Source organism: Urtica dioica, chromosome 12 (assembly GCF_054948205.1).
Source record: "Urtica dioica subsp. dioica isolate 48M chromosome 12, U.dioica_male_clone48M_v1_H2, whole genome shotgun sequence".
Lineage (NCBI taxonomy): Eukaryota > Viridiplantae > Streptophyta > Magnoliopsida > Rosales > Urticaceae > Urtica > Urtica dioica.
In genome coordinates, this window is record NC_142767.1 from 8,801,848 (window position 1) to 8,817,506 (window position 15,659).

A 15,659-nucleotide genomic window follows, 5' to 3' on the forward strand; every position below is an offset into this window, starting at 1 on the left:
GCCTCATGCACGAGGTGGATAGGATTGGGTTGCAATTGATTCCCCACTCGTGGCTACCTCGACCCTCTCTCGGCGAAGATTCCTCAGAGGCACTCGTGGTGGCATGCTTAGCCCAAGCGCACTGTTTACATGTCAACTCTTTGAAGTGCCAAAGGAAAGTGTCGTCGACAAAGGTAATTAGAGGGACCGCTTGCACAATATTATCTTATGATTAGTTTGCAATCGGCTCGAAGGTGCTCGACCCAATTTTCATCAAAGACCTTGAAGTCCCACTTTCCATTAAGCCTTTTTTTTTATGATATCTCAACCCCATACGATGCTATGCCCCTGCCACGTATATTGAACCCTGGTTTTGGGCACGTGATCTAGAAGGCCGAGTGAGGGAAGTTCTTTGCTTACAAGATCTATGCCAACTATTGTGGGGAGACTCATATTTGTGTCGATTATGAGGTGTCCTTCACATCAAATGATGTGCTCGATTACTTCCTTGCATTCGGCGATAGTATTAGGCGCGAAGAGCATTTACGATTTGTTGAGGTTCACTTGTTGTCCAGACATGACACTATATAACTGATTGGTGTTCTGAATGCACTTGAAACCCAATAGGAGCTTAGTATTCTCGAAGCTCTGGAGAATAGCCGAGAATACTTTTGCACATATGAAGAAGAGGTAGGGTTTCAGGGGACAGCCATGGCGGAAGCCTCGACTTGGTTTAATGTGTCCCCCAACCCTTTGTTGATCACTAAGTTGAATGCGGTTGTCAAGACAATTTTTGGGCTTGAAGCCAATCTTTTTCTATAGCTTCTAAGAACGGTCACTCAACCCGGTCATAAGCCATAACCATATCTGATTTTTTCACTTATATCCCGCCATTGGAGTAAATTCGCTAGAAGGTGGTAATGACATTGGCGTTTATTGAGGATTTTGGTATTATCATACAACCAGAGGTATAACCATTTTGGAGACTTTCGATCGCTCTTTTTGAGCCATTCAGCTCGCGATCTTTGGCTCCAGTAGTAGTACCCAGTGCAAGTAATCTAAAGTAGCAAATGCTTAATATTTATAAATTTCAAATAGAAACCAAAACAGAATTAAACATCATCAGTTCAAGTCAAGTCACTTGGTGCAAGCCAACAGCAGTCTTCAAATAAACTACAAAAACTTTTAACATATGTTGTTCAAAAGACCGATTTAACATTTATTGAAAAGCAGAAAGAGCACTATCAACCACAAGACAAGAAGACCAAGCAGTGACATGACATCAGGTTTTGGTTAGAAGAATCTTCAACTTACTTTTGCCCTTCTTCTATCTACAAAATTACTAGGAGAGTAGCATAGTACCTTCATCTCAGCTCACCCAAAAAAATTTACCATAATTTTTTTGTCATCACCTCTCTCCCCTCCCAAAACAAATCCTTTTTTTCTTTCTTTACTGCTTAGTCTCCTCAGCTTTCACAGGAGCGTTAGCAAGGTCCAAAATATCAGTTTTGCTCTTGATCAAACCAGTGTTGCGAGTGCTGTAATCAACTTTATCCAAGTCCTCTGAGATGCCGATATAGCCATACAAGATATTCTCCTCCACTGGTTCGGCTTCATTGTTGACAGAGATTTCACTGGCAATCTTTGACTCCAAATCTAATCTTCCGCGGTTGTTCTCCGCGAAATACTTGTGAATCTTCTCTGCATCTCCGAGCCCAGAAAAAGTCCCCAAGAACTTCACCACCATAACGCTCTGGTCAGCTGCCTTACCCAACACCACTTTTACTCTTCCCCTGATAAGACCTTTGCCTGCATAACCATGGAGAAAATCATTGCGTAAAATGGTAAAAATTTGAGAGGTTAGCTCTATACCATAAAGAATAGTACATAGCAACTACCAACTAACCCCTTATGAAGGTCTCGAGCGCTTCCACAGTTATCACCTTCCATTTCTCCGGATTTTTGTCTGATAAAGAGATGTTGTGGATAACAACTACCGGCGGCCAAAGGATCAAATCCTCCTTCTGAGCCAAAGCTTGATCCTGAGGAAGTATTTGTGGGACCCAAGTGATTTTATCTTCGGGAATCACGCTACTCCATCCCAACATTACACAAATTGCCTTGAGAAGACCCAAATGGTCTGCTCTCAACCCAGTCTTGTGAGACATGAAAGCATGTGTCACCAATCGCCGAGTGTCCATGAACTCCTTTGAGACACTGTAGACAGAAAAATAAAGAGACATCAGAGTATGAACCAAGTTTATAAACTTGCTGCCAAGCCATAGAACATAAAATAAAGAATAGTTTCTATTTGTAGGGAACAGATTAAAGGGGATGTAATAAATTCATGATATAACTCATGACCATAATAAACAAAAATGCCACTTTCTTGTCGAAGGAAAAAAAATGGTGGAAAAGAGTTAGTAAAGTAAATGTCATGCCGTCCGTCGTTCGGTTAAGTTTTCATATCAATCTACTGTATCAGAGAAAATGACAAAAGATGGCCTATCAAGATAGGGCTGATATAAGAAAACGTGATAGTATCCTCCACAGCTAACTAAAGGCATATCAAGAAAGCTGACCATACCCGAAGCATCATTACTAGCTAACACGTCCTTAATGATATTTAGTAAACTCAAAGTTCCAAACATCTCCCAGCTAAGAGCAAACCTAGAACATGATAATCAATGTCGAGCAAAACATAATGATCTTTCTCTGCTCAGTTTCAGCCAACCCGAAATTTGATGGACATCAACGTCGACTGACAATAGCATTCACCATTATAGGGAAATATTGTATGAGTTATACTCATTAACTCCTATTTGACTATGGCTTATCCTCCGTTCCAGAATTTTAACCATCCGCTAAGGAATGACTAAACATATTCAATGATCATAGAGGATAGGACATAAACAAATAAGTTACTAAATACGCGCAGAATTTCGTTTAGTGGAATTATAATGCATCAAATATCTACTCTTTGTTGCTAATATTTACTACCATTGTATTACAACTAATTGAACGATTCTGAATTTTTTTTTTTCTCATTGCCACCACTAAGTCCTGAAAATGAATAATTTATGCTTACAACTTCCGTTAAATCAACATTCTACAAGGAATAGCCAGTCTATAATTAATATAAAAATTAGCTACCTCAGCCTTTCTATTATATCTCTCCATCACTACCTGTAGATCTAACTCAAGTCTCCTAATCAACTTATGTGTACTAAGTCCCAAGCACACTCATCAATCTTGAAGCAAGTCACAACTTCCTTGCCCAGATGTTTAACACCACAAAATACCTGAATGGAAACACGAATAGCCTGTTCCATTTTAAGAAAGGACGTTACAGAAAATAATAAAAAAAAACCACACACCTTCGTCCACAAACAACGCAGAACAAACTACCAGCCTTCCCTTCTTCCTTGTATCTTCTCTGAACGGCTAAGCTCCCATTTAACATTCTAGAGAATTTCAAAAACGCGTCATGAACCAGTTGTTTGAATTCCTCAGAATCCTCCGCAAGCACAGACACTTCGGGGCCAACCCAATCTTCAGATGGCCCGCCATCATTATTATTCCCATAGCCTCCAAACCTATCATCACAACGACCTTCGTTTCTATTCCAAATCTTCTGTTGTCTGTTGTTCATGTGGTTGTTCCTTAAGTGATGATTGTTCTGTCCGAACATCTGATTTCTTCCATCATAACCATTTCTCTGTCTGTAAAGTTGCTCCTTTCTATCGTCATCAAATTGCTGTGAGTTATGACGAGTAGTATAACCAACTCTTCTGTTGCCCCTTATGTGTCTATTATACGGTTTATTGAATCCAGGCCCGACAGAAAGTTTACGTACATGTGAAACCTCCTGAGACGATAACCACTCATCGGATACGAAAGCTTGACGACCCTCCGATCCTCTGTCATACTTTTTCTCGGTGGTTCTTCGAAACCTGGGCTGCTGAAATCCTCTTGTCCTCGAGGTATCTACCTCGATCATCTCCTCATCAACCCACTCGTCCTCGGTTTCATGTAATTCTTCAAATTGTCTACCAGAATACATCTTTCCCGGGAAACTTTTTCTAGGATTGTAAGAGCTCGTCCCTTCTTGAATTCTATATTCTCCTTTGACAACTCTATCTTGTGGTTTATACATTCCATGCTCGTCCCTCATATTCGGCACTCTTACATTGTGCCTATTCATTTCCGTCCTATATTTAGAGACATGAGAGAGTGGTAGCCTCTCTTGTCGAAACGGTCGATCAAGATCGTCTTCGAAAACATAGTCTTCTTCTACGTATGATACCCGGTGATTTTTGGATGCACCCATGTGCATTAGTTCGCGATCTTCGGCGATCTCGACTTGAGTAAATCTTGGACACAAATATTCTCCACCCTCCTTCGATGCACGAGGTTGTCTTCTCATATCAATGTAGTCTGGATCAGATTGATTCTCAGTTGCTGGACGGTAGTATTTGATTCCCCGTCTCAGATTTCCACCGGATCCATCAATGTCATCGTTTCTATCAGCGAAGGCGTGCGTTCTAGTTGGCCTTGAGATATCTCCGTCGTCGTAAATAATTTGAGTACGTCCGTAGTCCAGTTGATCTCGTGGAGCTACGGCTATTTCATTCATGTCATCATCTGGATATCCACGGTCATCAACCACTTCGCGTCGTCTCAGGTAGTAATAATCCTCATCTTCACCCTTATCGATGTCGGGACTATATTCCCCTGGATAGAAAGATGCACTTCGTTGCGACCCTTCTGGGGCTCTACCTGAATCTAGAATTGACCTTTCCCTATACGCACCCGAATTCATGGGTTGGCTAAGCTTTCCGCTGCCTTTGAACTCGTATTTCTGAGGAAAATGTACGCCGTCCTGATAAGCAAAATACTCATTCCTCGACATTTCGGAGGGATTCAGTAACCCTTTAGTCTTAGGTCCTGGCATCACCTGATACGCGACTTCCCTAGTTTGAAAAACGGGCTTTTGTCCATCTTCATAGGAATGAGTCACCGGTTGCCTATCCGAATCCATAACTTCGTGGTACGGAACTCTTCCTTGCTCAAAATTCTTCTGGGTATCCATACCCTTGGAAAATGGAGGCAATTTTCCACCAGTAACCCCATAAACCGATGCTGAAGTGCGACTTCGGTGAGAGGGCGACTGATACGATCCTTGCGCCAAGACTGAATCCTGACCGTAGAACTGACGTTTATCACCGGCCGAGAAACCGACGTCATCGAAATCCCCTTTATGAGACCTGGGATCGTAACCAAAAGCATTCGCACCGTGGGATTCAGCATCGTCGTTGTCGAACTTCAGATTCTTCAGCTCGTCTATATCTCCACGCCTCTGCCTCAATTCAGCTAATGTGGCCGGGGAGTAGTTACCGGGTGAATTCCCGACCCTATTATCGTACTGAGGCCTTTTCCGTGAATTGCTCAAAAGCATGGCCGGCGGCGACCTCGATCGTACCCGACTGGCTCTCCCGGCTCCATCTACAACCCAACCATATTCCATCCTCTCCACCGAACCGCCACTCCTTTGCCTCGCACCCACGTCTTGTGGAAGCTCTTGAGGGCTCACACTCCTCCGAATCAGCCGATCCATGTTCTCATACGCGGCCTTGTAGACGAAGGTTGACTGATGAAACTCTCGTCCCTCCGATATTCTATCTCGGAATCTTCTTTCGCAGCCACAAATTAGACGTCGACTTGTCGATCCAGCATAATCAGAAGCAAATATAATCTAAAGCCTGATCCTTCGTTTTCTTGTGTGTAAGAGATAAGAATCAGAAACCCTAATTGTAAGAACCGAAGCACGAACTCAATTAGATAATCGCGAAAAAGCCTATCCCCACCGACAAGTGAATTGGATCAGAGCAGGGCAACAACTGGACGACTGAGAAACAGTTACTGTGAGAAGGTAAAGCTCAAACCTTTTGAAGCGAATCCATGGATATCGATCGCTCGGAATAAGGCCTCTTAATCTCCCTGGGGCTCGATTGGGGCTCTAATTTTTTATTTTATTTTTTTTCCTTCACAAAAGACTGCTATTAAGCAAGGAAATATCGATATCCCAAACTTAGGGTGGCAAGATCTCGTGTCTCTTATAAGATCTCTACGAAAATAAGAAACGCAAAAGTGATAATATATTTTATGTTTAATCGACGATATTCTATCATGTAAAGATTGAATTATTAAAAAAACAAAAGCAACAGAATATCGAAAGACTTTACAATTAATAATTTTTTTCTTTATTTTCAATTCTTATTTTAGACTTTTATGTGTGCAAATTGCGAATAAAATAAATCTTAAACCATTGGTTCAACTTACGTCCGCAAAAGATAAGCTACTCGCATAATTTTCAACCGAAAAAATAATTTTTTTTAAATTGGACCTAATAGTTAGAGAAATCTTATTAATGTTTTCTATTTAAGAAATATATGAAAATAAGTTTTTTTTTTTCTTCTTATATTTAGAACAAAAACACCCATCAACACATTTCAACTTAAGCTTTTATCGTTTATTTTGTTATTTTTTTATTTTCACTCTCTTCCGGCCTTGACGAAATCTGATGAACTCCAACGGATTCCAATAATTTTCGATGACCTCCGAAAATCTTCGACCAACACATGCGGAACTAATTTTTAATTTTTGAATTACTCATAATTAATTTCGAGTTAAGAAAACACAACTCTTGTTGGCAACATCAACTATAAAAAAGAGCTGATATTGTTTTTAATTCAAATTAATTTTAATTAATTACAACGACTTCCAATGATATGTTAAGGTCATCAGAAATAATCTAAAGCCAACGTAATTACTCGGAGTTAATCGAAATTGATTTGAAAGAGTAACAACGACTTCTTTTGTAGTCATTGTTGCAAAAAAGAGTTATTGCTTCCTTATTTTGAATTAAGTCCGATTAATTTTGATGAATTTTGATAAATTCCGATGAAATTCAATATTTTCTTCAATTATAGAGTTTAAAATCGAAAAAATAATTTTTAATAAATTATTTCCGTGTGCGTTCGTCAAGGCCAAGAAAGAGAGAGTGGAAATGAGAAATAACAAGAGAAAAATTAAGTTCAAATAATCTGAGGGATATTTTTGTCTAAAATATATATATAAGTTCATTTTCAGATATTTTTTTAAATGAAAGGTCCATCGGTGATATTTCTTTATGTATTAGGTGTAGCTTAAGAAATTTCTCAACTCAAAAGGAATAATAAGTATAGAATTCTCTAAAACAAAAGAAATATTAGTGAAACAAATAATATAATAAGAAACACAATATATATATATATATATATATATATATATATATATATTTTAAAATATTATTTAGGATTTTTTATTTTTTTTATTATTTTATATTAATATGAATTAGTTACATTGTTTTCTCACTAAGTAACCATAGATTATATATAAGCTAAAAAATTAAAAAAAAAATTAAATTATTTGCCTTAGCGTAAATTTAAGCAAATAAAATCACTAAAATCTAAGTTAATAAATTTAAAAATAAATAAATAATAATATATAAGATATTTAACTAAATTAAACTATTAAAAAAATCAATATATTACAAATGTACAGAAAATAATACCGTATGAAAATATACGATATGACTACTTAGTTTAAAATAACAAAATTAACAAGGACAGTCTGATAGCCAAAGTACAATCCACACCCATTTCAAAAAAAAAAAAAAAAGTGCGATCCACCGCCAAGGTAACCTTACTGTTAGGCTTAGGCTTGAGATCTTATATTTGTTATTCGGTACGAAATTACTAGCATGTACTTAGATCCAGGGCCGGCCCAATGCCCACCGGGGCCTAAAGCGAACATTAGAATTGTGGCCTTGTTAAAAAAATGGTTCAAACCAAAAATCAAGTATTTTAATAACATTCAAAAATCGATTTTGAATGTTATTGCCGAAATTGATTTAACCACTTGCATCAAAGTCTAACATCATATAAGAAGGGTTTAATTTAAACCCAGTATCACAATTAAAGAAATAATGGGCTTAAGGCCCAATTATCATGACGTAAATTAATCAAAAGATGGGATAATCAGAATAGTGGCACAAGAATTGAATCAACCTCTGATATCGTGCAAGTGAATGGAATATAAGCTTTTTTCTTTTTCTTTTTTAAATAGAAAATATGACAAGTTGGGTCTACATTTAAATGGGCTTTTTTATTAAGTAACATCATCAGTACAAGCAGAATGAAATCCAATGTTTGTTGGTATTTGACCACAAATCTTATACAATCGACTGATTATGCCATTCAAAAATTTTGGGCCTTCTCCAAATATTCAGGGGCCTTAAGCAAGGGCTTACCTCGCTTACCTATTGGGCCGGCCCTGCTTAGATCGGCAAGTGTATATATTGTTCTTTTGTTGCGCCACTAGGATTCATGACTTGCATTCCACATTGGAGACATCTTTTATTTCACTTTACAGTGGTTAATTTTTTTTTCGCCCTTTTGAGAAAAAAAAACTGGGACATCTATTGAAACAGTGCTGGTTTAAATAAAAGATTGAAATCTCGCGCGAGATTGGGGTATGTTCTCGTTTCTCGCCTAAGTGTGAGAGCGAGATGTTAATAACTCGCAAAGTTATCTGTTTCTCACGATATCTCGCTGTGTTTCTCGCGTTTTGACTCATCCCAATTTCTCGTTTGACTAAAGTTACAAACTGAAAAAAAAAGTCACACAAAATCGCAGCTTATCCTCAGCTTCGGACGAGAAAAAAGCTCTGCGAATCTCGCCTCTTCCATCGCAAGATCTTCTCAAATCTCTCACCTTTCCACGCGGAACTTTCGTTTCCCTTCGCTTAGCTATTCAATTTTGCTCAAATCTCGTGCAATTCCGTTTATTCTCGCATGATAACTTTACAAATTTGGGTTTTGAATGAAATTTTTTTTCAATGTATTTCGAGTTGTCTTGTTTCCTTTCCCTGTGTATGACTTGCTCAAAATATGTCTAAAAGATGGAAAGTTTCTTTTTGGTAATATAAGAAAGATAGAAAGTTTACAGATGTAAATGTAAAGGAAAATGGTGGCAATAATACTCAATGTTTGGTCAAAATACTATTTATATACTTGAAGTTTTTTTCTTTGGCAAAAATACCATATGTTACGTTATAGTGGGTCCGTTACTACTCGGACCGTTAAGTTCAAACATAAATTTTAACGGCAAAGTATTTATGTGTAACTAAATTTGAAACTTTGAGTATTTTTGCCCAATAAGAAAAAAAAAATGAGTATATAAATAGTGTTTTGTCTAATCATTGAGCATTTTTGCTACTATTTTCCCATCATATGAGGAAGATAGAGTAGTGTTTTGTTTTGTTTTTTTTTTTTTTTTTTTAAATGAGGAAGATAGAGAGGAAAGATGCGTGTGGATTCCAAATTGGAAAATGGAAGCGAGTTGTTTCATTTTTTAATGATTTTTTGGAAGCAAGTTGTTTCATTTTTTAATGATTTTTGTTTTACAAGTTTTGGAAGTGGAAACGTGGATTTGGGTTTTAGGCTTTGTTTGGTAGGAAAGATGGAAAAATGAGTGGATGGATTAAATAAGATGGAAAAGAAAGGAAAGGAAAGTGATGGATGGTAATTTTCTCAAAAGTTGATTGGTATAATGAGATGAAAGATTATTTTCCTTCCATTTGTTTTTTGGTATAAATAAATAAAAGAGAGGAAATAAAGTTATTATTGTAAAATAAAACAAAAACCTCTCCATTCTCACAATCCTTCCAAATTAGGGGGGATTGATTTTATGTGGGTCCCACGGATTTAAATCCTTCCTACAACTCTTTCCATCCTCTATTTTAAATATACCAAACAAGAGAAACTAAAAATCCATTCACCCAAATCCATCTATATTAATCCATCCTCCTTAAAATCCACTCTACCAAACAAGCCCTTAGAGAGAAAGCAAATAAAAAATTAATATTGAATTGATACCCATTTTTTTTTTATTAATAGCACTAGCAGGATTCATGGAATTAATACCAGATAAAAAACACATTAAATTTTCCTAAAAAAAATTAATAACCTATTCAATATGCAATCTTTGAAATGGTTTTAAATTAATTCGAATTTATATATTTATTTTGTTGATTTAGATGTAATTTGTAATTTATTTGATCTAAATGTAATTAATTTCTTGATTATTAATTGCTTGTTTGATCTAATTCTTGATTATTCATTATTGTTACGTTGTTAAGTATTGTTAATGTTGATATATTTTGTTAATTCAAATTTAATAGTTGAAGAATGAGTTCGGATCCAGCCCGGAATTATTGTACGCCTATTGATGGAAAGACGAACGGTTTTGTGTGCAACTTTTGTGGCCATGAGATGAAATGCGGAGGTGTTACTACGGTGAAGAATCACCTTGCCTCTACAGATAATCTAAGAAGTATGACAGTGTGTGATAAGTGTCCTCCGGAAGTAAGCGATGAGATGAGAGAGTGTCTTTTCGCCGTATCCAATAAGAAGAAGTCCAAAAGTAGTTTCGGAGCATATCTTCGGTCCAAAATACCAAAGGACTTTGTAGATACGAGTTAGATGAAGAGGACGAGGATGAGGATGTCTTAGTCCGATCAACTATGAAGAATGTGAGACAACAAGAAGCAGCTGAGCAATGGAGGGCAGAACGGGGGACTCCGTGGATCTTCAGCGGAACCTCGTTTGCAACGATTACCATCTCTGGCTCCATTCTTATACAAATAGCTAGTTCTCGGCAGCAGAGGATTGATGTGATGTCATACCAGGATACACGATGAAATTCGGACGGAACATATTCAAGTTCTTTGTTCACGAGCACATTCCGGCATCTAAGGTGGACTCACATCATTTTTGAAACATGATCCAGTCCGCTCAGGAGTTTGGTTAATGAATTTAAAATTTGTTATATTTAGTTTCAAATTTATCATATTTAGTTTATTTATTAAGTATTTTGTGTTGCAGGTCCTAACGTTCTGTTACCGTCTCCGTATGATCTCCACATATCTTGATGCCGAGGTTGCGGATATGCAAAAATATGTAGATGAGCAAAGGCCTAACTGGGAGAAAATTGGATGTACGATCTTGTCTGATGGTTGGACGGGCCCCACTAGGCTAATCATAATAAATATAATGATGTATTGTGCTGGAACGGTGGTGTTCTTGAAGTCGATTGACGCGTCCAACAAGATCAAGAGCGGAGACTACATTTATGGCATCCTCAAAGATGCCATGAATGAAGTTGGGAAGCACAATGTTATACAAGTCGTGACGGATAACAGATCTAACTACAAACGGCTAGACAAAAGTTGATGACGAGGTACAACTTGTATTTGAAATTTGTTATTTTAATTTCAAACTTATCATATTAATTAAGTAATGGGGTTTACAGGTTCAATGTGTATTGGACTCGATGTGCTGCCCATTGCATGGACCTGATGTTTGAAGATATCGGGATGAGATGGAATGTCGAAGCCGTCGTTAAGGCAGCTAGAATGATATCAAAGTTCATCTACAATCATGGTAAACTATTATCCAATCTAAGAGACATTTTCCCAGGTGAAATTGTACGTCCTGGGACAACAAAGTTCACTACGAACTATTTGGTACTTAAAAGTCTTCACGAAAAAAGAGCTGCGATGAAGCAAATGTTTATGAGTCAATGGTGGGACGATCACAAACTAGCTCGTACGTAGACAGGTAGATATGTTTCGGAGAACGTTTTGGCCCAACAATTTTGGCACGGAGTTGACGACGTGTGGGGTATCTTTGAGCCGATCTACAGTTGTCTACGATTGGTCGACATCGAAGTTCATCCTACCATGGGATTATTATACTACGTATTCCATGAGATGAAAAAAAGATTGGAGGGACTTCACGGGAAAAAATTGGGTTGTTGATATTGTCGAGAACAGGTGGACCAGTCAACTTTGTCATCCATTACATGAAGCAGGTAACCGTCACGTTTAATATTTTTAATAGGGTTAACTACTTTAGACGTTATAGTTATTAACATTTATCCATTTTTTTGTATGGAGCTTAACTACCTTAATCCAAAGTTACAGTGCAATAGAGAGGTTCATATGGATAGTACATACATGGCATCGATGACAAATGTCTTTGATGTTTTGCACCCACACGATGATTCATCTAGGCTAGGACATGGTATTAATACACACGTCTTTGATATTAATTTCTAATAATTTATATTTTCAAATATACAGTTTTTAGCTTTTCGAGACGCTTAAGGAGACTTTTATAAAAAAATGCGATATCAGCGAGGGGTACTCGAGCAGCAGGTAATAATTTCACGTAATGATTTATGATGGTTTATAGTTCGAATTTTAATGTTGATAATGTATACGTATTTTAGCAAATTGGTGGGAGCTTTATGGAAATGCTACTCCAACATTGCAAAAATTAGCTATGCGAATCATTTCCCAAATTGCGTCTTCATCGGCATGCGAAAGGAATTGGAGCACGTTTGCATTAGTGCATACGAAGTAGCAGAACCGCCTACCATACAAAGAGGTTGGAGAAACTTGTATTTTGCAATTACAACACGAAGCTGAACATGAGAGACATGAAGTACAAGTTCAATAATTTAATGGTGGCTTTAGATCATTTGGACATCATCGAACGGGCTTTTGAAAGGTAGAGAGCCCAAAATGAAGCAGATGATGAGATGCTTCACTGGAGTGATCATGTTCACCTAGATGACGAAAATAAGAACCCAGATATACACATTACTGAAGAGGTTGCAAATCTTGGAGTTGATGTCAACCAAGTTTTGAACGAAAAACGTACGCCCCCCCTCTCCCTCCCATCGAGAGACTCAAGACGTTTCAAGTTCTTCAGATGGTACTGGTCATACCTCGGATGATAACGCAGGTATGATTGCTCTCATAATTTAATCAAACAAGTCTTTCATTTTCTAATTTTTTTTATTATAATCATAGGTGGTGGTGGTGGTGGGCATGGTGAAGAACGTGGAGGGCAATACAACAACGGTGGTGGATACGATCCTCAATTCGGCGGTCGTGGTGGATACCACAAACAGACGATGAATACAACCGCATAAATCCAGCATTTTTTAGTCAGGATATGGAGGCAACACGTACGGGGGTTTGTCTGATGCAATGTCATTCTCTTCTACTAGAAATGACGTTGATCAATTGTCACAGTTTTTCGGTGGGTTCTCGATTACACCGGAGGACTCAGAATCCTCACATCAAGTTGAGCCGTATGATGAGTCTTACACTTACCCTGAGTATCCGATGATAGTCTCCGCGCCCGTGCCTGTCCCCGTCATCCCTATCTCTCCCCACATCTTAAGGAATTTTCACCATCCACATGAGACCCAACCTCGTATTCATTACCGACCAGGTTTTGAAAAATACTTCATTTATATTGCATTAGATCACTATAAATACAATCATCACGTGGAGACTTATATGACTACATATGCTCACATGATGACGTGGTACGAGTATTGCCTGATGCAAGACCAACAACCTCATACATTTCAGGGCCTCTGACACTCTATCAACGAGTAGCGACGATGAGTGTGTCTTTATTTGTTTTATTTAGATAATAGTGTGACTTTGTTTGAGAACTCTTTATTACATGTGTATTGGTTTGTAATCAATTTAGAATTCTATATGTGAAATGTTGAAAACTTTATTTTAAAATTTAATCTTTTGTGTATCCTAAATTTAGGCAAAATCCTAATTAAAATGTTGTTCAAATACCCCGCAGAATACCCTTTTTGGGCGGTTCCGTGGAATGCGGTTTATCACACGGTACGAGATACCCCGAATGTTCATCAAATACCTCGGGATAACACGATACGAGATGAGATACCCCAGTATTAAAAGTGTGGTACGGCCACGAGATGCGAGATTTCAATCTTTGGTTTTAATGTGTTGTATGATTCACACACACTAGACCTGAAACATATATTTGGATCGGTTTGTACCGATGACGGATTTTGTCATTTATGATACATTTAGATAAACGCACATAAGTGTTTGTCTTCCAGTGTTATTTCAATTCCATATTAGTTATTTTTTTTTCATTTTAATAGCTACCACCATTGAACTAAAACTTTAGGGCCATAAATATAAATTGAAATCCATCTCTCTCTTTTTTCGAGATTGTTTGAAGTGAATCTCACGTCAATAAAGATATAACCAGACAATTTCATATTTGATTACCCTAGTCTGGCTTCATCATCTACAATTGTTTGAGTACTTTTTTTTACATCAATTGTTATTCAATGTGCAATCACTTCGTTTGTTGAATGGTCCTACTTCATGATGGCTTTTTTTTAGAGATGGTTATATATTAAGTAAATGCTATCCCACAAATCGGGAGGAGCAGAGTTAGACCATAAAACAGGCCTACCAAAAAAAACCAAAAAGAGTGACAAGTTTTGCTAGCTTATATGCTGGTAAACTACAAATTATGTGGGTGTGATTAACAGAAAAAGGAATTAAAAGATGTAGCTAAAAAGAAAATTTCAGTAATTGGTAGAGTCGGAGCGGCGAGGAGCTTCGAAATGGTCTCACAATCTGTCTAAACTTGCATGTCCTTGCTTCGGAGAGAAGAAGGCCAGCACGAGGCTCCGTTTGACTGCAATCGCTTCAGCCATAGCCCGGGCTCATTCCAAGCAGGCATAATAAAGACATCAGAGCGTGCTCGCTAAGTCCCTCCTTGGTATGCAAAAGAAAGGTAATCACATCGCCTTGGAAACTTGGAGGCGACCTAATAACCGCTTTTGACCGTTGATTAACCGTCCTTAGAGTAAAGATGCCAACACATGGAATTACGAACGAGAGTGGACGTGCACAGAATCTTTGGAATGGCATTCACGTCGTCTTCACAAAACCAAGCGTAAATTAGATCTAAATTCCACTCCCTAAAGGGATAGGGATTCGGTGGTGAACTAACAAGTCGCCGGTTCAAGGCAAACGTCAATCTCGGTTCCTTGCCCCACCCGCCACGTGATGGCCTTTTTTTGAAGGACACTTCCACTTTGGATGTTATTAGCATATATATATATATATATATATATACATTAGCCATTATTATTTAAGATTATTTTCCTTTTCTTTTATTTCTTCTTTTTGTTGTATTAAGGTTATATATACCCAGACTATTGTATTTCTCTTGAACGCAATTTATTATTCAGACTCCATCTTTTCTCTGAATTCCTAATTCTTAATAGTATCAGAGTCATCTTCTCCACTCATGGCTTTTGTTGATTGATTGAAGAAAGTTAATATATCAACCACGGTGTTCGTGGATCGAGCTACGTTTTTCGTCCGTATTGTTGGTATTTTTCGCCTCCTTTTCTTGATTTGCGGATGTCGTAATTGGTTGCGTGATTGTTCTATCTTTCGTTTTGGTGTTGTTTGGATGCGTTGGTGATTGCGTTTTTTGGATTTCGATTTGGGGGTTTTCTCTATTTTTTTGGATTTCGTTTTTTAAATGTTTGGATTGGTATTTTTCCATATGGCGGGTCGTAGAGATGATTCCCTTCAGGCGATTGGTGTTAAACTGGATGACAAAAATTACTCATATTGGAGTTACGTTATGAGGAATTTTTTTCGTGGAAAATTGATGTGGAGTTATGTGACGGGTATGCTTGGGAGGC

At 37.7% G+C, this 15,659-nt stretch overlaps 1 protein-coding gene across 2 annotated transcripts; it reads right to left on the bottom strand.

The window, feature by feature from the left end:
- Positions 1-1,101: 1,101 nt before the first annotated feature.
- LOC149378948 (uncharacterized) lies at positions 1,102-6,130 on the bottom strand. Of its 2 annotated transcripts, XM_089602731.1 has the most exons (4): positions 5,925-6,130; positions 3,357-5,786; positions 1,886-2,196; positions 1,102-1,788 (listed from the first exon to the last, which is right to left on the bottom strand). In XM_089602731.1, the coding sequence occupies exons 2-4, from the start codon at positions 5,594-5,596 to the stop codon at positions 1,430-1,432; spliced, it is 2,910 nt and encodes a 969-aa protein (XP_089458857.1). In that variant the 5' UTR covers positions 5,597-5,786; positions 5,925-6,130; the 3' UTR covers positions 1,102-1,429. The 2 variants fall into 2 exon arrangements, with proteins under 2 accessions (XP_089458857.1, XP_089458856.1); XM_089602730.1 differs by having other exon boundaries at positions 3,357-6,130.
- Between the last annotated feature and the right edge of the window lie 9,529 nt (positions 6,131-15,659).